General features: G+C 37.2%; 1 protein-coding gene across 14 annotated transcripts in view; it reads right to left on the bottom strand.

The window, feature by feature from the left end:
- LRMDA (leucine rich melanocyte differentiation associated) overlaps positions 1 to 26,881 on the bottom strand; it is a 606,751-nt gene that overhangs the window by 260,531 nt on the left and 319,339 nt on the right. For all 14 annotated transcript variants that reach the window (XM_064716266.1, XM_064716267.1, XM_064716264.1 and 11 more), the window contains one exon: positions 3,866 to 3,997. In XM_064716266.1, coding sequence (XP_064572336.1) covers positions 3,866 to 3,997 — 132 coding nt within the window. The remainder of the gene's footprint in view (positions 1 to 3,865; positions 3,998 to 26,881) is intronic.

Raw genomic sequence — 26,881 nt, 5'->3', positions numbered from 1 at the left:
AGGGACCCACCATAATGATTAAATTGATCTCCTGACCTTGCACAGGACATCCCCAAGAGTCACACCCAGTGCCTGAGAGCATTGTCCAATTGTTCCATGAGCTCTCTCAGGCTGGTGCTGTGACCATTGCCCCGTGGAGCTGTTCCAGTGCCCAACCACCCTCTGGTGAAAAACCATTTCCAACCTAAACTTCCCCTGACTCAGCTTCAGGCCATTGCCTTGGGCCCTGTCACTGTCACCCCAGAGCAGAGATCAGTGCCTGCCCCTCCTCTTCCCCTCAGAGGAAGTTGTGCCTGCAGTGGGGTCTGTTCTCAGTCTGCTCTTGTCCAGGCTGAACTGACCAAGGGACCTCAGCTGCCATTCAGCTTCCTCTCAAGCCCTTCACCATCCTCATGGCTCTCCTCCCTGTGTGCTACTTTTACATTGAACACCTTTTTCTCAAGAAACTTTAGTACCAGCTCCTCAAAAGTATATAAAACATGTTAAATATAACGCTTACTGGACTAAGAGGAGAAATGGAGTTTTACTACAAAGAATCACAGATCTGGTTCATTATCAGACTTGTCTGTTTAGAAATGAAGCAGTGAACAGCTTCTAATTTTCAGCATACTGGCATGAATATATATATATATATATATATATATATATATATATATATATATCTATACACACACATATATTTGACAAACTTTTGATAGTTTGTCAAATTTTAAAGCTGCTCATTTGAGTAGTTTTGACAAATAATATAAAGATTGAAATGTAAAGGAAATTGAAAAGTCCATACTATATTGTTCCATACCCATCCAGATCAGCACAGTGAAAAGGCACAAATCCTCACACTGCTATAACACCCACAGAGAAATAATTCTATTTACAAGTTTCCTGACTGATTCGTAGTATCTAGTCAACACACTTCAAAAGAGAAATGAGGCTTCCCATTACAAGAATAGAGACTGCAGTCATAAGTCCTCCTCCAAAAGCAGCTTCCCATCTACCCCCATCCATCCTGATCTGCACTGCTTTTTGCTGTCCACTGTATGTGAGAAAGAAACTAAGATATGTTTCCCAAAGTAAATCAGACTTTAAAAAAAATAACCAAAAAAATAACTATATACACAAAATAAAGCATGTTAGATACATAATCTAACACTGCACAGTGTTGAGGACTCTCCTTTAGGTATTTCCATTATATAGACTGCATTTTAAAAGACTTTAAACAGATTATACCTTACAGAAAAGTTGAGTGGTAACACATTTTTTTAATTGTTACATTTTAATTTACTCCTTCTACTTGTAGCAAAAAATTGGTAGTGGCCTGACTGTAACTGAAATAGGCAACCAGAAGAAAAAAATACCAGGTGATTGTTCTTAGTTTTTGCCTGATTTCGAGATAAGCTTTCATATTTGTACAGTATCCTGACATTATGTTAGGAGGGCCGAAATGTTATTTACACATGCAATGCCACACAATAAGTGAACCATGCAAAAGGAGTAGAAAGCTCTTATCAGAACTATCAAAACAGGATATGGATCAAAATGAAGCCAGAATAAATGGAGAGAAGAGTACAGTTATATTAAGAGATACTCAAGAAAGCTCTCATATGTGTTCTAAAGTTTACATGTAATCCAATTTTCAAAGGGCTCAGTTTGGCCTTTTGTTTATTTTCATCTCTCTCTCACTCTCTCTCTGTATATATTTATGTATACATGGCAATATTCCACCCACTGAAGTTTTATTTCAGATCAGTATTCTTTGTTCAATTGTGTCCTTTATATAGGGCTACTGTCATATACTGAACAATCTTTTCTGTAATGTATTTCATAATCCTATTAAATGTACATTTTTTTCTTAACATTTTTGAAGAATTCTATAGAGGAATAATTCATTAAAAGAAGTGATTCAAGTTCAAATAAGACCTTTTTCAAACACAGCATTAACATGGAGGAGAGGCATCTGGAAGGTCTCTGTGCTTCTGTAGACTGATGTGTCCTCCCTACAAGAGATCACTGCTCCCCAGGGCTCAGGATGTTAGTGACGGATAGCAGTTAATTTTTCTTCTCTGGGCAGTTTGTATACAGCAGGTGTTGTACAACTATTTCTGCAACTCCTCTATTAAGTTATTTGTAGCACAATACAAAATGCATATATTATTTCTACAACCTAGGTACTTCAATATTCTCAAAGCTCTAACTTCATAGTTTTTAGATTAAATTAAAAATAAAATCCCAGGACACATAAAATCCTTCTTATCATGTTATCATTGACTTTGAGAGCTTACTCACTTGACAATACTATTCCAGTCTGTCTGTGGGACCAGCAGAAACTCTTAAAAGATTACTACTGGCAGGATAACTTTATTCCCCTCTCATTTTGTTCACTGAGTTAGTATTCAGTACCTTTGCCCTCTTTTTGGAAAGTGTGAAACTCCTCCAGAAATCCCATAGGACAAATATACTTATGTATAAGTATGTGCTTTTTTGGTCTTATGGCCACATGCACACTTCACAGTTTGTAAGTGGCATCATTACAACAAAAATGTGCTTGTACATTCTTCACGAGTTTAGATTTTACCATTGCAGCAAACGACAAAACAATAAAACCAGTTACTCAAATCCAATCCATAATACCCTGTATTAACCATAAATCCAGCCAAATACCTAGTACAGTAATGATTGTTACTGTTCAAGAGACACTCTTGGCAAATTTCCATGGCTCCAAGAAAGAAAGTTACTCTGCTGTTTTTTACTTATTTATAGAGTCAAAAATAAGTGCAGAAATGGTAGAATCTGCAGTTATTTTTATTCCTCTCAGTAGGAGGATTTTGCTTTAGTAGGAGGTAAATTGCTCTCAGTTTACATTGTCTATAATAAAAGCCTTCAGTTGAGCAGTCTTGTCCTCACACTGCAATTACAAGGCCAGGGCTTTAGCAGGCTGTGCTCTAAGACTCTGCAGGCCTCCCTTGGCCTTCTGGCCACAGTTTGATCACCCTTCACTTTTGCAAAATCATACATTACATGTATGATGTAATTGTCAAATCTCCAGATGGGTCAAAGTCTGAGAAAATTATGAAATAATCGAGACTACATGCATAGACTTTGCAGATAATTAGTTTTTACAGACCATTATCCGTAAGCCTACAGACTAGGGGCTCTGATTCAGCAGAGTATTTAGACCAATGTTGACATATTTATTCTTAATAAACAGAAATAGGCTCTAACTTTAGGCATATGGAGAAGTGACTGATTGGTTACAACCGGACTTAGCAATACATCAAAAGACTTTACTTTATTAAGACCTTGATTTGAAAAGCATTTTATGTGAATTTATACAGAACTGGAATAGCAAGAAGAGAGTGATATGCTTTTACAGCTGCAGTTGCATAGCAGCTAGCCGACTGTGCATATTACCAGTTTCATGAAAATAGAGAAAAACATTAAAATTATTATGTGTGTTTAATTAATTTTATCTTACTTAACTTTAATGCTTTAAGAGCTATTTGAAGTACTAAAACCTGAGAGCGTTTCACTGCACGCTCTATTCCACTAGAGGTCAGCCTGCAACAGAACCCCAAGCAAACACAGGAACTGACTGCTGCACACGGGTAGCACTGACATTATTTTCTTTCTCTATTTTATCTATTAGAAAGATTTCTTCAGAGCCATAACTTAGATCTCTCACTAAAATGGAGCAACAGGAAGATATAATGGTGCATTTCATTTATGAATGACCTGTAATAAATTACTATGAAGTATTCCAGGTGCCGAACGAGAGAATGCTTTGTCGGCACATGAACTATATTTCACATACTTTAATTTGGCTGACACATAAAACTCATTTGACATTTTGCAGGTATTTCTTTGAAAGGATATTTGGTTCTTGTTGAGCGTTAAGGTATGGAGGTGGGGTAACCTGGGTAACAGAAGGTCATTTCCAAGTAGATTGTTGTCCAAGATCAGTTCTTCCAAGTAACTGAATGTTTTCAGTCCTTCTAGTGACCTGCAAACGACAAAGGCAACAGGAAAAATGATACTCCACTAAATCAGGGAGGCCATTATGAGCTGAAATAAATATTTTAACCTTCCCTTTCAGGAGTGGGAATAGTTTTGGTTTGGGCCTGTCAGAAGAGTGAATGACAAGCATTAGTGGCAAGGGGAGTGCTGGCACTGCAACACATCCTTCACATGCTGGCAGGATGAAGGATGCGGGTCACTTAGTGAGTAGCCAGGATCCAAAACAAAAGGCTTCAGATATGGGGCCTGCAGGATGAATTTGTCAATGTCTTGTGCCTTCAGGCACCCAGCCTCGCCTGACCCTAACCTCCATTCCCAAGATAAATAACTCTGTCACAGTTCACCTTCATTCCCTGGACACAAATTTAAGTTGTCATCCATCATTTCTGCCAAGAAATATCATACCCTGCTAACAATAATAAATACAACTTCAAGTATCATTTCTTAGTAGTTACCTTACATGCAATATTAGGAAATGTAGAAAGAATTTTTGCCCCTTTTTATTAACCTCTTAATTAGCGTCTTGAGTTCATGCAAACAAAATAAAATGTTCTCTACAAAATAAAATGCAGAATTACTCCTGACAGAAAAGGCATTTGCTTTCTTCCTTCTTGGAACTTACTGTCCCACTGTCAAGCCACAGGTCACATTGCAGAGAGCAGCTTTAAAAAGGAGCATTTGGCAACATGTAGTGTTGATAGGTAGTGAAGATGATTGCTTGTAAATAAACAAAGTTCTGGAAGCATTCATTCCTCTCACAGCAAAGTACCAAAAAACAACCCAAAAAACTTAAAAAGAACATTTCATTACCTTGTTAAGGCATCTATTCCAAGCCTGATTCTTAATGCTTGCTCCTTCCAACAGTAAAAAACTCCCTACATATTAATCAACTAAGGCACATGATATACAAAGCATAGGCACAGGCATGCATTCACAGCTCATTCACCTACCAGACACCTAAAGATATGCTGAGATTGCATGACTTGACAGCTGATCTACTATGCCTACCAGTGGGAAGATCATCACTGTATCTCCTGGCTGTTTTATAGAATGTGATGAATAAGGGAGATGCAGGTTATACTATTTATTCAGCTTCCAATGACATTTATACTGAGGGGATTTCCACACCCTCCCCCAGTTTTTGGCAAAGATAGAAGTACAGCCAAGGTCTCTGTTAGAATGTTCCACAGACACAATTACTGGAGGAAAACACATTATTAGAAAAGGCAATTTAACATTCATCTGTGCAATGAAAACAAGATACTGCTTTTGTAGCTGGAACCTACAGACCACTTATAGATCACACTAAGACACCTCAAGCAACCAAAGAAACCAAGTGTGTGACCTTTACACTGGGTACTGCACGCTGAACTATGAATATTCAAGTACATTTTTGCAACACTGCAACAGTGTATTTCAGTCCAAGGATTCCAGAGTCTCTTGGCTTGAAAGGGAGAGGAAACTATCACTTATGCCATTTTGATGCTCAGCAGCTGAACCTGAAAAAATTTGCCACCTATACCCTATGGCATTTCTATATCGTTATAGAGCATTGATACTACCATTTCTGAAGCTGAAAAAGTAAAGGCCTCTGTGTTACATTTTACTGAAATAATCACCACAGTAACAATCACATGTTTTTCATGTGCCTTTAACAAAGAGTTTTGGGAAAAAAACCTCAATTCAGCCTACATAAATTGTTCACCAATAAAAGCTGTGCTAGCATGCTGCACTGAGCTAGCTGTTTCAGCAAAAGGTCACAACAGACTTGGTTTTGCCAAAGTCAAGATTCGAGGAGAAAGCAGCAAACATCTTAGACGGCGCTTTCCACCAAGTACCTTTAAAAGGCAAAACAACTCGGAGGAAGTAGCAGTGAGTCTATCAAGCTGTTATGAGTTTTCATTTCAGTTTGACAAACCTAGTTTAGCAAATTCCCCTTAAATACTCTTTATTATATAAATAGTGGATTATTTCCAAACCTCACATTTCAATGTATGACTTTGACTTGCCAAAAGAGTTCAGAGAAGGCCACCTCCTTGTCAGCACCACAGAGCCTTATGGGATGTTAATAGGTCCTTTGTGAAAAAACACTGCTTGGGCTCTGGTCAGTGTCAGCATCAAAATACACATTGTTCTTGAGTTATGTTATGCAAATATAATACTCTTATCATGAGAATCAGCAAATGGTTGGCAACTGGCAAGGAGAAGAAAGCGCACATCCAAAACTGCTGCAGGGGAGGCATAAAACAAAATGACAAGCCATGAAGTGGGACAAAAGGCCTTGAAACACTAGAGGGAGTTGCCTATTGAAACAGCCTTTCTTTCACAACCCTGGGCTGAACACAAGGGTACTAGTTTCATAGATAGGCAGAGAAAATTGTGCACAAATCTCCTTACACCTGTCTGGTTTTGATAATTTTTGCCATGTAATGTTATTAGCTGCTCAGTTAAAAAGGAGCCATGTTACACAGGGGGTTGCTTATAATTGCTGTTTTCATGTCATCAGAGCAGTGTGCACTTGGTGATTTAATCACCTAAATTCAGAGTCCAGGGAGATGGGAGGGGGTGCCACAGTACAGAGAGAGGGCATAGCCATTAATATAAATTTACAGCCATATGTTGTTTTGCTATTCATGTTTTTTTTTTTCATCTTAAACTTCTGTTTAAGAAAAAAGAAGCATCAAAACAAAACTGGTAAGACGTGGCAAAGAAACAAAAAGGGCAAAAATGTGTTTGCCAGTGTTACTACCTACTGAATTCTATGCAACAGTGTCTACCATTATAATATATTAGGAAATATTTCCCAGCAGTTGTACTCCAAAGTGTAAAAGTTTTAAGTACAATCCACACAACTGGTTTTATGCTACAAACTTCAGCAAGTCCCATAACTTCCATGAGCCTCAATTTCCCATCTGCAGATGGGGGATAAGAAAGGATTGCAATTGTAAATTGGTACAAAGAAAGTATTTTTGAGAATCTGAGACAGAAATCAGTACAAAATACTGTCATTTTTATTTTTAATGAGGTTAAGCAAGTAATATTAATGCACTCCAAGTATTTCCTTATGAGCCCATTACAAAAGAGGAAAGGAATGCCTATATATACACAACAGAGGAAGAAGGGCACAAGCAACCTAAGAGACGAGGATAAAAAGAGGGAAATCCCCTACGAAAGAGAACCAGTCTAAAGTTAAACCTGTACTGTTTTCTCATAGTTCACAGCATAAAAAAATGTCTCTCCATGTTAGTATACTAAAACAAACACACAATCTCACCACAACAATGCAACCAGCACTGAAGGGCTGGTGGCAAGTAGCTGTTTCCCTTACTTTCAAAAGGCTAATAAACATCACTAAGGTGGATTGCATGTTGCTTGTCCCTGCTCTAATGTCATGAAAGCTGCCCATTATCTCACCCACAGGTACCGTCTCAGTTACCTCATTGCAGGGCTCACACTCTGCTCCCAGAGGAGAGCAAGTGTTGCCAAGAGATTTCCACTGCAATTTTCAAAGTCACATCAAACCGACAAAACATCACAACGTATTCAGTGCCGCCTCATTCAAACAGAAAAAACTTTAAGTTTCCACTGTAATTAACCCTATCCTCGTTAAGATAATTATGATCAAGCTCCCTGTCACAGCTAATATCACAGCATCATTGCCTATGGCTCACGCTTTGCCCTCATTAGCTTACAAAAACACTGCGCTAAACAGGAAACTGACTCCCTCTGCAAAACGACTTAAGATGCTCTGTAAGTAGACGGTAAATAATCCTTTAGAATATAAAGGTCTCAGAAATGTCTTTTTATCCAAAAAGACATTTGGCTAATCAGTATGATTTCTTCCAGCTTTCTTTTCCATAATTCATTCATGGTTTATAACAAAGTTTTAATCATAAAGGAATGTCATGACAGAGATTTTTTTTTTTTTATGTATGTGTATGCATGGTAATTGTCAACTACACTATTTTCATGTGATCCCTCTAGCCTGACAGGGATTTGGTTACAATGAAAGTAAAGAGCAACTCTTCATTTTGGTAATATTTGACAATGAAAATATGAGATTTCATAAATGAAAAAAAGCAGAAGACTTACAAGCAACAGACAAAACTTGGTACTCTGCAGTTGTCCTTGTTCAGAAAAACAAGCTGCTCAGAAGCATATGCTACAAAAGAAGAGTTGCTCACATTTTATCCCACCCCTTCATTAATAAGACAGCTGCCTCATACCTAATTGACTTTTTCCTCCTGTTTAACAGGAAAAGAGAGAGCAGTTAACAATATGCAAATGAGAGAGTTTGGGTTTAGCCTTGAAATTGATTTGCACTTTGTTGACAGGAGATAGCCATTAGCAGAAGTTAAAGATGGAGCTGTTACAAAACAAGAGCTTTTTAAAATACCTTTTCCTTACCTTTAATGTTTTAACAGATTACAGGAGAGCAGAATCAACATGAGAACCCTAGTACTAGATAATTTCAGTATTTAAATAGAAATGGAATTTCTATTTCTCCAGCACCTGCCAGCCAAGGACTACAAAGCATTTTTTTGCAAAACATTAATGAATTACTTTTCAAAAACCTGCTGAGCTTAAAATTCCATTTTGCAGTAAAGCAGAGAGAGGTTAAGTGACTAACAGAAGGTGACCTCCAGCAATTTTCCCAGAGACAAGAAATAACACCCAGAACTCCTGACTTCTAGAGTCCTTTGACTTAACCTCACCAAAACATAACAAAGCACAATAAAAAAGGGGGATATGTATATATATCTATATCGATAGACAGATAGATAGAGAAGAAAAATAAATCAGGTGGAGAAAATACAAGTAAAGCATCAAAAAATGGCCTCTACAGTATTCAAGAATAAAAGATATTTTTTAATTTTTTTTTTTTTGCCAATCTACTTAGTAATTTACAGTTACCTGCATGATGATAGAACCAAAAAGAAAACTGAATTAAGACTTTAATGGACAGTTCTGACATGACTTCTGGACCAAGACAGAACACAAACACACACAACAAAGCACCCAAGCGACAGTAAAGAGCCTCCAGGATCCAAAATCTGTAAAGCAAGAAATGCTTCGTTTTGTCTAATATCAGAAGAAATGGTAGTATTTTGCAGACTATCCAGAGGTAGCATTTTGCATCACTTCCATTTTTCTGCTGGTAGACGGAAAATATCGGCAAGCAACTATTCAGGTAAAACTTGAGTCAGAGCTGTGAATATGATCAGCAAAAGAGAAATTAAAAGATATTAACAAGCACCATAATTAAATACCCATGAAAAAGAGATCTCCAAAAGAAAAGATTAAACTTCTCTTATGAATTGGACAGACCATAAGTATCTTTTCAAATAATGGTCGTTCTTGACTTCTTCCAGACATAAAGAAAATAAATAGCATTCCCTCAATTTTCCCCTTTTCTCATACCCTGAAGCATACAAGACTATGTGAGACACTCTATTACCAGTGAAGCCTGGGATGAAAACATCTTTCACAACGATCTTAAACCAGAGTGATGCTAGCACATTGAAATGTTGGGGATTCACAAAAACTCAGAACCTTCATCTGTTTTTTATAGTCATGTTCTAAGTCTTACACAGCAAATTCTATTGTCTGAAAAAGGAAGTGTAAACTTCTAAACCCTTAGAAGCCACCACCCGCCTCCAAGAAAACCCAAACAAAAGTAGACCAAATAAACAGACAAAAAGAGGTGAGGTCTCCTGAATTCTAGATGTTACATTTACAATATTTCACAAACATTCCTACCAATTATAAAACAGAAATGTAGATATTTCTTGAGAGAGGGATTTTGCTAATAAGCAGTAGTTCCTCAAATGATGGCATTGTCTGAAAAGCAATAATGCAGATTCATCTCATCCATCTGTAGAAGCCCAGTTACTTTCAGCTCCTTACAGGCAGCAAGAAAAGATGGGCACTCCCAGAAGGTGAATCAGACCTTCAGGTAGGCTCAATGAAGCACATCTGTTTGGGAAGGATGAACAGAGCTTATTTGTCAGAAATCTTACAATGAAATTAAAGGAAACTGCAACATTAAGGTAAAAAACTGTAAGAGCCACGTCCTGTAGGATCCTTATTTACCTGGTGAAATAAACTACAAATCCCAATTACATCGAAACATATTACAGTCAACCATTCAGTTGTTCAACCACCATTCTCTCACACCTAGACTCTACTAAAATTAAAAAAAAAAACAAACCACAAACAGCAACAACCACCAAAACACAAAAAACCATCGATAAAATAAACAACCAAACCAACCAAGCAAAAGAGATAAATTAGGAACCAAAGTGACTGTGGTGGGGTTCAATTTCTTTTCTAATGAATACCTTAAAGTTTCAGATTTCACTATGTGTATTTAATGCACAAACACAAGAGAATATCCCATTAACGCAGCTCAAACTTTATCCTTCATGTTAGGTTGCTTTTTGCTTTATTTTTTTTATATTACATCTTTGGGACTAAATATGCCAAGATTTTATTTTATATTACTGTTACAAATTTGTTTAAATTTAAATAAAATTACAATCAGTGTACTATAGCCTGTGAGAAGGCTGTTTTCAGATAAACTAAATAAAATATTACAAAATAATATAAAATGGATCGGAAAATACGTTCTTAATCATCTAGTCATCCTATAAGAAAATACAGTTTGTAAAACAGTGCAAAAAATTACCAAGCAGAGAGAAAGTGACTGTATATTTTCATAGCTTATCAATGGGCATTCTGGAGAAAACACCACTAATAGTTCATTTATGCATCACTTGCCTAAAATTCCTAAGTACAGACTTAAACATCCTTCTGCTAAAAATCATTACAACTGCTTGATGAAGAATAGCAATGAGTTAAGAGAAAAACTTGAATGAAAGATTCTTTCTTTGTCTTTTTCCCCAATCTTAACATGGAATCCAATCCTAATAAAACAAATGGCATTAAAAAATCCTAATAAAACAAATGGCATCTAAAAAATAAAGGCAACACTGCCATTTCCTGAACTTGAAAGAATTCAATGAAGTATTAGTGATTAAAAATAGCAAAATAATAGCCACAGTTGACAAAATGTTTAAAAAACAAACAATCTGTTTTAAAAAAGCAAACAAACAAAAAATCCCACAAAGAGCTAAAACCCTGTAATGTGTTTATTCTTAAAAGCTCCTCTCAGCTCCAAGTGCCAAATGGAGAACCTATTTATAAACCCACTAAAAACCAGTATTATAATGGAAATATGAGCAAATTCAAGTGCAAAGGCAGTGCCATAATGAAAGCTTTAGTGTATCTTGGATCAATCTGTCACTCTGCAATTCAGATAGTAACTTAACTCCCCTTTTTCCACAGAGAGCGGGGGAGTAGAGTGAGTAGAGTAAAGCCCATTTTGACTACCAGAGTTCAGTGGGAAGGGGGAAAAGAAAAGTAATTTTTCTCCCATCTTCCACAACAACCAAGGCTGAGGATTGACAAGCAAATTGACGCACTGCTCAGAGGGCAAAAGATAAATGTTTGATGAATTGGCCATTGCTGGAGGAGTGATGGGCTTCATATGTGCATAATGGACTAGCTGCCGTTCAATTCAGATTGCCTGCCAAGATAAGAAACCATAATGAATGGACCAAGCACAGCCTGTGCCATAAGAATGTATAATCTGACTAGTTTTAATAAACTTAATAAAAAAGATGAAGCAGAGAGAGGCAAAGGGACTGGCCTTTGTGACCAGCTATAAGAGGTGAGGACGACTAATAGACTGCTCAAGCATGATAGCACAGAATTGTTAATGGACATAATACTGAATCCCTCGATGTTAAAAAATGTCTTTAGAACAACTTAAAGACAGGGATCTACATAGGTGCGTACCACAGACACTGCAGTACCTGTTAATCATCATATGACTGCCATTTATTTATTATTTCCTTCTGCTACCCACCCTGCTTTGACTCGATTCCCTCCTTTATCCTCTCTGCATGGTATCTTAGTCTGTACCCAGATCCACACCACACACCAACAGTTTTTACCAAAAACTCCTCAGGAGCAAAATAACTCTATAATGATAACAAGACAGAATTCGGGCCCCATTTCCTACAGAAAGGTTTTGGCCACACAACTACATCACTTAACTTTCACTGCCAGTGGAGAAACATCTTTCACCACCATAAGTGCTCACACTTGCTATAACTTCATTTGCTTTTGCAAACTCTGTTTCTACTAAAGATGAGAAATTTGACAGTACAGCTACAGCAAAAACAGTTACCAAAACCTTTCCAGCGCAGACAAGACTGTTGCCAGCAATAGCCATTTTCGTCTGGGATTTGCTGTGTTGGATACTGTTCCCCATCTGTACCCATAGCCTCTAAATTCTGACCTCTAAATTCAGCCTATCAGCACTATGAAAAGGCATTAAAAAGAAAACAAAACTCTGAGAATATTTTACTGTATATGGGTATATAACAGTCTGGTAATCACCACCATTTTCATGCTGAGTAGTAAATAGACACAGAGCCATTTTTGCTTTCCTTTTCTTGTTATTTAGTCACATGAATAACAATGTCTCTCTTGCTGAAGTTTACCAGACAGTAAGTCCTGAATCTATGGAAATGCTAAAGGAGTCAAGAGAAAAACCAGCTCTGACTTTTAAAGCAGTGGGATAGTACCAACAATCTATTTATTTCTTAAGAATCAAAGGGTGAAACACATCCATGTGTGTGCATATAACACACAATACTAGGTCAAGCATAACTGTTTCATCCTATAGGTAGAAAAAAAAAAAAAAAGAGGATTGCAGAAAGATTCTCTTGATTGAGGAAAGCTAAAACACCTCTTGTACAGAATAACAGCACTGTTATGCATGTTTGTTCTCCTACTTTTGCTTTTTTCCTCTGATGATGAAAAATAAATAAGGAAACAAAATACTCTGCTTGGGTAAGTATTGGGATTACCACCCTCTTGATGACAGAATGTAGCCTGTGTCATAATTTAAACAGAAATTATTATATGCAAGACAGACATCTGGAATTTCAGTATAAATTTTATCCAACTGCAAAAGGAAAGTAACTCATTATCAAGCAGCTCAGAAGGCTCACACTACTGAAGGAAATAAAGTTTTATGACAAGAGGATCTCTCCTCTCTCTCCCCGTGAGTGAGAAAGTGAGTGCAAGAATAAGACAGAAAGGGAAGGCTCAGGAGTGCTGGGTGAATTATAGACTGCCTCTCAAGATTCACAGCTCTTCGTGGTAGGAGGTTAATATTCTCACATGTCATTAGGTCTGCTGGCTCTACTGATGGCTCATTGAATCAGGCAGCAAATTATTTCCTCATGCTGCAGAGGACACCACACTTCAAAGGGAAGGAGCCAGGGTCAAGACGGCTCTCCAGTTCGATTAATGAGTTGGGATCAGCAGAGGTTGCCTGTAGGTAAGAATGTGACTGAAGCTTTTGACAAAGCTGACTTTTTGAACAGGACTTGACCCAGGCCCCTTACTCCCCTCCCCACCAAATCTTATTTCCAACATTTGCCTCTGACTGACCTGCTCAGGCCTGTTGGGATGGTTTTGACCTCCTCAGTCTTTGTTACCAGACACAGGAGCTGTCTGCCTACATTTGATGTGTCTCTCCCCAAAGGCCACATCAGCTAATCCAGGCTCATCAGAATACTTCAGAACAGTACAGCCAAATAAGATAGAGTAGATTCATTTCAGATTTTTAATCTGAAGAAGGAGAGGACAACTAAAAGATATTTCCACATTCAGTAATATTAAGAAAGATTTCTCAATGGTGTTAAATGCAATTAAGAAAAACACAAAGATTACTAGAACATACTGGAAGTATTTATGACTTAAATACTCAAATCATGGAAACGCAGAAAATGTGCCGCTTACACGGTTCTGCTGACTAAGAATATTCCTACCAAATAATGCATTATATGGAATATTCCTCTTAAAAGTTTTTATTTTTATTGCCATAGTAGCAAGAGATTAAAGACAATTAAAACTTAATAGCCACTGCATTCATCTCTTTCTAAACACTTAGTCTTATTTCTCTGAAATACTTGAATGCATATTTAAATAGATTTTAAAAAGCACTGAAATGAGATTAATTGCATTAATGTTTTGGGGGTTTTCTTTTTAATAAGATCTACTTAAACTGTACCCTTTCTCAAACAAATATGAGTAACTGAATCTCTCTTGGTGAGCTTCCAAAAATCACATATCTTCTGATGATTGAAATGAGAGTATTCTAAATTACACCAACAAAATTGTTCACGCATGCTTCTCGTTTGTTACATATTTTAAAATTTTGTTTGAGAATAATTTACACATTTATGTTTCTGAAGCAAGGACCTAGGTTATTCTTCAATATTTATATTAATCACAGTGCAGCATTTAATATCCGCTTCCTAAACACTTTGCTCATCAGTATCTTTAATGCACAAGGCCCTAGTGCCCTAAAAAGGTAACTTTAGGTACTTCAGTAACAATTTACAAAATTTTAATTTTGGTGGTAAGTTTGAACATCTTTTAACGATGTCTAAGTGCAAGGCAAATTTTCACCTTTACTATTCCGTGTTTCTTCTGCACTCAAACACCTGTTTGTAACAGATTTCCTTACCATAACAGACATTTCAGTCCCAAAAGCCAGCAAAGAGATTATTAGACCGATAAAACTTAGGGTAAAAGCATACAAGGTCTATGCATGACTGAGCCAATTTAGAAGAACCAGTATCCTTTCAGGGAGACTACCTTGTGCTAGACAGCAAATCTTCCACTTGGATGTGCTTTACTCTAAAGTGCAAGTACACACAAGCAAGAGACAGCTTTTTCTTTTGCTTATGCCTGCACAATCTCCAGTGAATTGTACATTATGCAAGTGGAAGTTTGCAACACCAGAAAAGCTGTTAGAGGGGAAACACTTTTTTTATGGGCTTGTTTAAACAAAGTAACTGTGTTACTGGGTCTGTCATCACTGTTAACATTATATCCTGTTTCATCTGTTTCTAGAAAGCCAGCAGCATACCACAGATCATTTGTGAAGTGCGTGCTTGTGCCCTGTGTAACACTTAGCAAGGAGGTATGAATGCCACAGAGGAGGACCAGTCCAGCTGGAGTGGGATTTAAGTGGCCAGTTTGACGTTGCCAGGGAGAAAGAAGAAATAGTTGTGTTCAAGGAAAGGAGGAGCCACTCAATTGACAGAAAACGGAGAATCCCCAACAGTTTCCAAACATGATCACCTCAGTTTCTGGTTTCTGACAGCACTAAAACAGAAGGGACTGTGGGATTAAGATCAATTGCCAAGACCTGGACCTGAAGGGGAACCTGCTGTAATTCAAGCAAGGAATCCTAGAGAAGATGGATTCAACAAGGGGAAAGGTGATCTGCTAAGTATATGCAAAGACCAAATTTCATATTTGCCCTTGTTTCCATTCATAAAACGAAAAGCTTTCAGTTAAGTATTACCAAATAGAACTTTGTTTTACTTTCAGGCATGTGTGGTGTTTCAAGGAAATGTAGTACCAGTTACTATGGTACAGTGTTTCTCAAGAGGTAAAAAAAAAAGATCTAAATAAAGACAAAAAGAACAATAAGTCCCATACCTAACTCAAGATGAATTAGAAGGTCCAGCTGCAATGAGTACTGCTCTACACCAACTTGGATAGAGTCCACCTGGGAAACTGTCAGGGCAATTATAGAGTTTGGGAAGGAACTTGTAAACTCATAAATCATTCTTGCAAAGAGCAGAAAGCAAGGAAACACCCCATGGCTTTTGGGAATTGTTACTACACACTACACTCAGTCAAGCACTTTTGCGTGGTAACTGCTCAGTACTAATTGTTTGAACAACAATCCTGCAAAAAATTTTGATATATAAGTTCAAATTCAGAGATAAGTGTGTTCTTATGTCTTTTTGATTTTCAAAATACTTCCATATAATCTGTTAAACCTGGTTAAACTGGGAGGGTTTTGCCCCAACACCTCCGGGAGAAACAGAAAACCACCTTGGGTCCTCCTGAGCAGTTTCACCAGGACAGTCACCTGCCGTGACGAGGATGGAGCAACCTGACAGGAAAGAGCCACTCCCAAAAATACAGGCTTGTGTCACTCCCCTACACTGATCTGGAAAGAAACCCAGCTCTCAGTCCAGGTGTTTTTCCATGTCCTAGGATGAGATTCAAAGCAAGATCCTCCTTTAAGCATGGTTAAAGGCAACAGACACTCCATAGATTAGGAAAAGGCAAGCAAAAGGAAAACAACCCTGAGTGTTGTTTCCTTTGCAACTCTAACACCTGGGTTTTCATGGATTCATGCATACACTAGTGTTGGAAAAGACCTCCAAGATCAAGTCCTACCTTTGAAAAGGTTGCTTCATGCTTTCCTGTCATGCCAATACATACAAAACCTTCCAAGGGACCAAAAGACTTCCATCAAAACAAACAATGTTTTAAAATGAACACTGCTTTCTATCACATCAGCATAAAGACATCCACCATAAAAACCTGATGCTGAAGTAATTTAACATGATAAAAAACATTTAAAAACCAGTGTATAACTTAATAAAGTATGTAGTTCAAAGTTCATTTCAGGCTTTAATTGCTGAATGAATAAATTTAAAGTTTTAATTGAGAATAGAGGCCTTACTATTTGTGTTGCCACTACCTACAAATTTTTAGTCCAATTACCTGTGAAGACAAAACCATGACTGTCTGCAATTTACCATGCTTGAATCCACAAAGCATAAGTAATATAACCTTTAGTAAAAGTCCAATTCCTTAAAAAAAGATACTAAACTCCTACCAGATCACTGTGTATAGATAACACCTGACTTCCTGAGCTGAATTATAAACCCGATGCCATTTCAAGAAGCATCTACCGCCCCCTCAACACAAGGGCTGGGCTTGGCAGTGTAGAAGTGCTGGAAATTCCTGGACATAAATCTATCCAATTCATGACTACATTGCAGCCATCAGCCTCAGCCATATGCTCACTCTTTTGTCCATAGTGGAATTTGATGACAATTAGATTTCTGAGGGGCACATAATCTGCTCAAGCCACAAAAAAAGAAAAAAAAAAAAAAAAGATTAATTTACCTCACTCATGTGAACGCACATGGAGTGTTTTGAAAGAAAACAGAAGCAAAATATCACAGCAAGCATGCCCATAAAATATTCTTCACTGACGCAATTAGGCAGTTTGTTAAAAAAAAACAACAAAGCAAACAAACAAAAAACCCAAACAAACCCAAACCAACAAACAAATAAGCAAAAAAAGAGAGAGGGCACTACTGGATTCCTGAATGCCTCCACAGTGGCCATCAGTGACCCATGGCCAGCCCCTCCCTGTTTGCAGGGACCACATCAAAGCACCTTTGCTGCCTCCTGGCCCTCTACAGAGCAGCTTCAGCCACTTAGGAAAAAAAAAAAAAGCTAAGTAAAGGCTTGGACTTAAAACATTAAAAGAAATAAATTGAGAGGATTTTGTCTGGAAACCTTGTCTTGTCCTTACTGAAGGCTAAAATAAACTTAATTTTTGTTAAAATTAAAGCAAAAATTAAATCATCTTATTATGTAATTGGAACTAGGCCTCAGGCACTAGCAGTAAAGAAGGGATTAAGGCCTCCACCACCTGGGTTGTCATTCTCATGGGCCCCATTACCACCCCCTTATTCGTTTTTATAGCCAACAGATTAAAATGCGAGCGTCGCAATCTTTGATCTTTCACTTGCTGACACAAATCCTTTCAAGCTTCCAACGTTTTCTGCTGAGGTAATTAGTACTAATTAAAAGGTTTCCAACAGCCTTTGCTCTACTTTTTCCCTCCAAAGAAATTGCTTTTACAAGTGCCTTCCATCTTTGAAATGTATGCATCGTTCACTTTCTTCTTTATCTGACTCCCAGAGATCAAGTAGATTAGTGACTCCATTATTCCCCAAGACAAAGCCAAACAACAGGTTTTTACTATCTTCCTGACCTGTTGAGGTGCAGGGTTTATATTCAGAAACAAGTGCCTCTGCTTGTATTAAAAGACAGTCCAATTATGCATTAACAGACACAATGCGGGGGTTTCTACGTTTAAGAATGGACATCCTTTAAAGATGTTGTATTTTCTCAGAAGAGAGAGAGGCAACCGTTCACTAATCAAACTGACAAGTTGTAGGACTAATAACTGCTCTTCCTTTGTTTTCTTTTCTTTTTGTGTGTTTGTGTATCAGGCAAGATGCAAACAATTTCTTTCTCTTACCCCCCTTTACCCCATCCTTTCCTCTCCTTTCCACTTTATTCTCAAATTATAATGATTTATACAATTTGTTGCTTTAAAAAAAATCCAAAAATTAAGTATCACCCTGAAAGATACGGAAAGCCCAAAAAATCCTGTCTGAAGAAGTTTTGGTTAGTATAATTAAGTAATGTGTCCTTATACAGGCAAACCGACAGCTAGAAATGTAATTATGGACATTAAACCACTTTTTTACAGTACATCTAAAGTACTAATGAAATGCCAGGACTAAAAAATTAAAAGCTGCAGCAAAAAAAAAAAAAAAAAAGGAACAATACTTTGCATTGAGAAAGAGCTGTGTTTTGAATTTACAGGTTTTCAAATGATGCTTCAGTCGACATGGGCTCTATATGGATCATTTTTCTTTATGAAAACCTGGAAGCTTTATGCCTGCTGTGATAAAAATAAATTACACTTCATGCAGCAAAAGTGCTATTCAAAAAAGAGGACAGTTCTCAGGCTCTTAAAGTTCTCACTTCCTATTGAAAATGACAGCAGCTCTCTCTCATGCTGTAGTATCTCTGGCACAACAGATCAGAAATCATACACAGAGCCACAAGATGCTGTGTAACTTATCATTACGCACGCGGGGGTCCATTCTGCTCTCGCGATGCGAGCACCGGGCTCCTGCCGGCACTAATGGGAGCTGCACGTGCACAGCAAGGCCAGGAACAAACCCACACTGCATCCACTCTTCCAGCCCCAGCTAAGTTAGCAAAGTTTTCAATAGCCAGAAAAAAAAGTCAATAAATTGTCTCCTAATCATGCTAGTTCTCCCACTTTATTTTCACAACTATCCTACTATAGTAGTAATTTCTTTTTGCGTAACTTTCCTCAAGAGGATTTAAAAGCACCACAATCTCATCAGTTCAGCTATATTATGGCCCTGTGAAGTCAGTTTTATCTGACATATCTTGCCCAAGGTCATATGGAAATTATATGACAGGGCCAGGAATTGCACTTTCCAGTATCCTGGTAGTTCCCTGTTTTAACCAGCAGGCCATACTCCTCCTCTATGCATGCACAATAACCAACAGCTCTACAAGCAGGAGCATGGACTTGCCATTCCGTGATGAAAAGGTTTGGAATAGCCATTGGATTAGCCATTCCTCTGAAAAAAAAGAAGGGATTTCACAAACACAAACCTCAAAAATTTTTATGGATTCAAAATGGTAAATGAAGAAAGCAAAACCAAAACAATAGTCTGTGAATCACCTAAAGTAATAGCTTTAGTCTCTTTGCCTTGTTAAGACATGGCCACCATTGCCTTAAAATGTCAGGCAATCCCTGCAAAACCAATACAAGTTTGGGGCATACCATACTTCAGTTCTCAGCATACACAAGAACAACAGATTGCATGGACACCTCAGCTAAATCTGGGCAACTGTGTAAGTCCTGCAAAAACACATTAACACTGTCTCTACTAACAGAGCAACCTTTAGAAACAGCACAGCTTTTTCTACACTCAATATAACATATATTGGGTAGAGGCTTTTAAATTTACCAAATGTTAAATTGTCAGATTTCAATTAAATTTGGAATGACGAATTCTGAGGCTTTTTTAAGAAATGGAGTTTGGGTCCAGATTATCGAGAAAAAGAGAACCTAATTGAAAAAGTGAATATATATGCACCTTTCCATATCCAAGACCATCATTTAATCATTAAAGAGAACATGATACTAATGTAACATGATAGAATCAATCTGCCATATTCTCACCTATTACTAAAGTAGCATGTGACTTTAAGGCAAAATCAACATTAACAACCCACTTTCTTAAGAGCCTTTGGGTCTTTTCATCTTATAAATTCTGAACTGTATGAGGAAAGAAATTTTACTAAAAATCAGACACACAAAAACCCCAAACACTTTGCTGGGAAAAGTCAGCTAAAGAGAAGAGGTCTGTATGGAAAGAGAGTGCCTGATGTGTAGAATCTATTGGCAAATATGTTTCATTTTATCAGAGACACTCTCATGGACAAAGCTGCACATTATCTCCACAATGTGCAAAGAAATTAGGCTTACTTTGAAATTATACGCTCCCAATTTATTATGTTTCTTCTTTCACTTGACCTTTTCTTGTTTATTCCTGCTTTTACATGTACAAATTGCTTTCATATTCATGAGAAATTCTGTCTTTAAAATTAACAGCAAAAATTATCTAATGAACCAAAAATTTGAGACCAAACTTTAGGGAAAAGGAAATCCATAATAATGAAACTCACAATAAAATTACATGCTGGCAGCACAGTAGGCAAAGTTGACACACATATCATAGCAAAAGTATGAAAACGAGTGTCATGTTTAATGCTTCAGAGACTGCACAAATGAAGCCATCTCAATATTTACTGAGGAGATCAAAAAGTAAAATGAAAAAATAGAGGTTTTTTTGGTGAACAAAATTTGCTTGGCTACATTACAGGTTTTATATATCTTGGTATCTAAGCCGGCCCACGGTTATCAGAACAGGAGAGAAAAGGGACAAAAAGGGCAGTATCTTGCCTAGGTATTCAGTTGTGCCTCTTTGCAGACTGCACACAGTTGCTGTTGCCTTAGGGTTTCATTATTCATCTGCTACAGGATGCAAGGACCATGAGCAGCTGGCCTTTTAACATGTAGGAGAAAGGGAGGGAAAGGCATCCCATACAAGGGACCGGTTTGGGGTACTTATATCATACCTTTATTATTCATTGAGGTGGGGGAGAGGGAGTGATATATTATATATATTATACCATCTTTTCCCTCCTTCTCCCCCAACCCCAAAGGGTAAAAAAATGCATCAATAACCTTCAAATCTGCCCTGCTCTCTCAGTAGACTGGGCATGCATTGAAAAACCTGTAAAGAAACATTTCAATTTGAAGTTTCCAAGAGGTAATTATAAACAAGAGAAAGAGAAAAATATTTTTGAAATTATGAAAAATACCCTGACAGTGACTCCCTTAGATTCACATTTAGCCCTTGAAAAATATTCTGCCAAAGGGTGCATTTTGACAGGGAAAAGATGAAAAGTGGAGAGAAGAGGCAGCAGTCTGTCATAATTGATGACACTGCAATGCAAGCTGAAGTCAAGACTGAATATTTACAAAATTCATTCAGGGTGAGATTTTTAAAAGAGGAAAAAATCAACAGCAGACAAAGATGGACCCAACCTTTTGAAAACATAGTGGGACTACAACAGAGAGTGCAATACAGTCGAAATAACCACATCACACATGCAAAACAATTCAAGGTCATTTTCATAATTCAGGATGATATGAGATTCAATATAAAGAAATATTTTTTCTGTAGGAATCTGTATGTCTTTGGATATATGTTTTTTTAGAGTGACACTACTGAGTTGAGTCCCTTTGGCCATAGTAAGACTTCAATGTTAGAAATTTTCAGACCACCTATTTGCAGTGTTACACTGTAATATAATTAAGCCAGTCTGAACCGAAACAGCCACATTCTTATGTTCCTATTCTTTGCTTTTACTGTTTGACCTCACCTCTCTTCCCTTCAGCTGCACCTTGACTCTCATGCAATCCCATGGTTAAGCAGTTCAGGGATATGATCCAGTGAAAATTGAGCTGGGAGGGAAGGCAGGAAGTAGAACTGCAGCAGGCTAAACTGCCCCAAGTTGTTACTGAGGACTAATGGATTGATAACATATTTTCTGTAGTCCTGGTCCAGCTGCCAGGGAGGAAGTTCTTTCCAAGCAAATTCAGCTGGCAGCTTGCCATCAGATTCAGAGCAGAAGACAGGTTCAAAACCAATTGGAGACTACGCTTGCCCAATTATTAGCAGTGAACTGTCCGAGGTCAGGGCAGAGGTACATCAGTAAAACAAAGCAATCCTGTTCCCTGTTCCACAGGGATCCAAGAGCCCATCTTCAAGAGTTGTCAATCCAGCACTTTTCACCAGTGCTGACTTCACACTTCATTTAAACAAATATGACTAATCCTTCTCCCAAAGGAAATGCACTGACTGGATCCATCTTGCTACCAGCAATACCAGTCGGGCCCAGATGAATGGGAGATAACAAGCCATCCCAATGTGAATCATCCAGCACTTATAAAATGAATAGGAATTTAATAAACCACACAACTAGACAAAGTTTGGACTAGTATTACACAAAATATATGCCATAAAGTATACTTCTTACATAGAAAGCATTAAAATTCACAATTTAGGAATGCAACTATTCTCTGTATTTACTGTGCATTCTAACCACATGACAAATTGAGAGTCCCATATATTTACATACAATGGACAAAGCTTGTTTAAATAAAATAAATCACTAAAAAGCTATTTAATCTAATCTTCCCATCACTAACAAACCTTCTCCCAAAATTCAATTTCCCATGTCACAAAACTGTCGAAATTTTTTTTTCCAGAGACAGTGGATCTAAACTGTGGTCAAAAACCACTTTTATGTTCCTCCTACTCATCATTTTCAAAAGAAAAAGTGGGTGCAAATACATAACAGTAAGGCATAGAAATGAACATGAAACAAGTACTTTCTAGTCCTGGGAGCCGTATATTTTTTTTTGCCAAGGCTGTTCACGAGAAAGCCCAGTCACCCAGATTTGCTTTGTGTTTCTAATTCTTCCATTAATCCAGCCTACTCCAAAGTTTTAAGCAGACAGAGCCATTGCAAAACATCCAGGCCATTAAATTCCTTAGAACTACTACAGTGCATCTCCAAATATGTATACAGGGATCTATCTACTCCATTTCACTAAAAGTAATCCTAAACAAATTCAAATACTGCTTTCTTGCCTGACAGGAAAGGCATATTACCCTGAAAAGCGAAATTATACTTTCAGGTTTTCCAAACACTTCTAAGTGAAAAAAGAAGAGTAAACTAGCCTTAAGCTGTAAGGTTATATTCCATATTTGGTAGGGAGAACAAGGTGAATGAAATTTTTTTTCACTATTCAAAGGAATGAGAACAGTCTGAATTAAAGCTAAAGGAAGGGTAGTTTATGCTAAGCATTTCATTTGAAGTTTGTTTGCAAGTATCTCAAATATGATATGACTTCCCACACCTACATTTCAAAATGGAACATATGTAAAAATAAATTAGGAATTTGTCATTATTATTTCAATTCTCTAGTTTCTTAGCACCAATATTTTAATGATCATACTGTCTAATAAATAGGGTGGAGCAGTATGACATCCTTTATTATTTTCCTACTGATTTTCTTTCATTTTTACTGTTGTCCAAAATGCAAATTCATCCATATCCAAGACTGCATGTGTATTATTTAAAATAAATTTTAAAACAAGGTAATTTTCAACTTTTTATGCATAGCGATAGTCTTAAAAATTACAGATGATGTGTCAGGTTTTTTTAGATTTCACAGTTAAGGACAAGAATTCTTAATTTGAAGAATAAGCACAAACAAGAATATACAGAAATGCCAAATCCATAAAATAAATGCTGCAGCCAGTACCAAGATACACACAAATTCTATAATAAGAATCTTTGCATATTCTTTTCACTTAAACTCTTTGTGACAGACATATAACAAGAAAATATTGCAAAGGCACAATATTCATCTATAAATGTTGCAGTAACTATATTCGAGCTTGAAAAAGCAGCTAGTAAGATTTTCAGTCCAAGAACAGAATTATTCTCAGGGTGAATTCAGTATGATTCCATGAGGTTTGCTTTTAGTTGCATGCACTACCATAAACTTGCTCTAGATCCCGAGTAATGGGAATTTTGTACCATTTCAGTAATTTGAATTTTACTGCCAATTACTTTCAGTTCTAAAAGGATTTTATTTAATCCATTATTCTTGATCAAGATAATGATTTTTCAGAATTCTAACACCTCAGGATCACACTATATTGACCACCTCAGAAAACAGAGTGCCAGGTGCTTTTTCATACACAGCTTTTTTGTATTCCATAACTAAACCATGAACATTCCGTAACTAAAGGCATTCCCAGTGCCACACACAGGTTAGACTTTTCTCACTAGTTGCAGGAGAGCCTCCTTAGTGAATCACCAAGAGGGGCAGACATCACCCAGCAGATTGCAGAAATACTCATGCATTACACTTTCATGTTATCCTTGAAGAAGAATAGTAGTAAAGCATACTTATTCAGTGTTTTAAGACTGCTTCAAATGATCTGATGCAACAGACATTTTCTTCTAAAAAATCAAAAAGGATGAGATAATGCGTTTCAAGGTCAATCGAAGCAAGGGTGCATCAGGAAAAAAAGTGTGTTTAAACCACAGCAGATTTAACAGCTTAACCAATAAAGCTACTCTAGCCTTCAGTCAATGGAAATCAAAACAATGATTTCAAACTATTTTATTCAATCTGCAGGCAGGATTACTAGGTGATAAAGCTTTTTCCTTCTTTACTAAAGAAGTGAGTATTTCTCCTATTTTTAAGATTTCTTTCAGTAGATTAGCACTCTCTTCAGGACTACAGCCACAAGGACACAGACATTCTTTAAAGTTTGTGGCTTTCTGTTCCTATATTTTTTACCTCAGAGCTCAAATATTGACATGTATGTTCACTGGAAGTCAGAAAATGCAAGGAATTTTATTAAATTTAGTAAAACTCATTTTTAAATTTCCATCAAACCCCTCTGAGTGTATAAATGGCACTTGTATTTTTCCTTCCTCAAATGATGCCATTTGCTAACATAAGCAGAACAAATGTGGGTGACCCAAAATACAATAAATTACTACATTTAGATTCTTTATGACCTTTGAGGCTTTTCCTTAATAATCTGAAAAGTACTTATGTGCAATTGTAAAAATCATGTTCATTAGAAATTTTCCTTTCTTTTCATCCTGTTCTTCCCCTCCATTCAATATACTGATTTTCTAAAGTCCAGGAATTCTTTAAAATAATATTTCAGGTTTAAATAGCAATTAGCATATTAAATATCAGTGTACAAGGGGAGTGTACAAAGCGATTCCATAGTAAATTAGTCTGAAAATTGTCCTAATTGTTATGCCAGATGACGTCCTCTACGTTTTGTCTTGGGAGAAAAAGATCTTTCTGTCTAAATGCCATTATGTGTCATCCTAGCTGAGCCTCCTGCCTAGCGGGGACATTGAAGTTTTACAGCAGGAGCCGCTTCTCAGGCTTTAAGAACTACAGTAAATCTTCAAACAATTTATCCAAACAAAGCCCAGTGTGTGGAGAGAAAAATACACGGGAAGCAGATGAATAAGCAACATCAATTATGGGGGGGTTGACCTTTCTGCCCCACACCATGGCACAGATTTCACACCAAATCGCAGCAGATTGAAGTTGACATGCCTGGAGTGAAAACACTGGTCCTCACAATGTTGCAACTCTACATTCACAGAGCTGTAGTAAGGAGAGGAGGAAGAAAATGAAGAGAAGGGGAGGGGTGTGTGAATGAAAAATCACATATAATGGGCCTGGGTTTATTTTACAGAGAACAAAATGGCTCAATTTGAGCACTTAGACTGTCAAAATTGGCTAGTGTGAGATACAAGAGGTTCATCCAAGGGGACACTTGAATCAGGTGCCTTCAGTGATAGAACCTAGAAGAAGGGATTGGGAGAATAAAGGCTGTTCTTAAAAACTTTTTAATGTTGTTAGAGATCATATTATTTCACCTGAAAAAAAAAATACACATACACATAACAGTTTTTGTACATAGTCTCAGCAGCCAAGATTTACCTTCAGTTAAAATGAAAGTGACCAGGTTTTTTTACAGTAGCAAAAAATACTGTCTCATGCAGCATTATTTTGCCCCACCAAAAATCCAAATTAGCCTACAGTTATACTATATTTAGAAAGATTTCCATCCCATCCCAGGAAAATATTGCCTTTACTTCCAAGGAAATGCCAGACTAAGTAATGTGAACATTGAAACCACCTCAATTAAAATTCAGGTTTAGGGGTTAAAATAGTCAAGTTAAAGATTTCTTTTTCTAGATTGGCCGTAGACAGATGATTATTAAATATTTATAAGTCTTTGAAAAGGATTGAGTGCTTTTGCTTTGTTTATTGTGTGGAGCTCCTCCTCCCCCCCTCCTTTCCCCCACTCCTTCTTTGAGGGATCTATGAGTGATCATTTTATTTGAATGCTTCACCAGTTGGTTCATGCAAAGACAGATCAGTCAACCCTATGCAGGCCATTTCACATCAATGGAATCTCTTAACACTGTTGCAATAGTAGCTTAAGGTTTAATATACAATCAGATCAACAGCTTTTGTCTCATTCCACAGGACGTTAATATACAAACTGCTACTATTTCATGATGATGGTAACTAAACACCACCAGTTCTGGTTCAGACGGAACAGATTAAAAATAGATAAGCTCACAATAACATTTACATTAACCCTAACCTTAGATACTGTCATGAAAAAATTCTCAACCAATTAATCTACCAGCAATTTTTGCTGCTTAACTGTGAAGTCTAGGTTTAAAGATTAACATTTGTGATGTCAGACATCAGAAATGTAAACATGCGTTTCTTAATGCTGATAGCCTGCTGAATTCGATTTTTCAGCTTGGGCACAAGTTTCACCTCTGTCAAGAAGAAAAGCTACCACCTTTTCCCCTGGTATCACATCTGTAACACCCTTTCCAAAACTACTCAGACCTTAGA

Source organism: Zonotrichia leucophrys, chromosome 6 (assembly GCF_028769735.1).
Source record: "Zonotrichia leucophrys gambelii isolate GWCS_2022_RI chromosome 6, RI_Zleu_2.0, whole genome shotgun sequence".
NCBI classification, from domain to species: Eukaryota; Metazoa; Chordata; class Aves; order Passeriformes; family Passerellidae; genus Zonotrichia; species Zonotrichia leucophrys.
The sequence above is the reverse complement of the archived record's forward strand: the minus strand, read 5'-3'. Positions and strand labels throughout refer to the sequence as shown.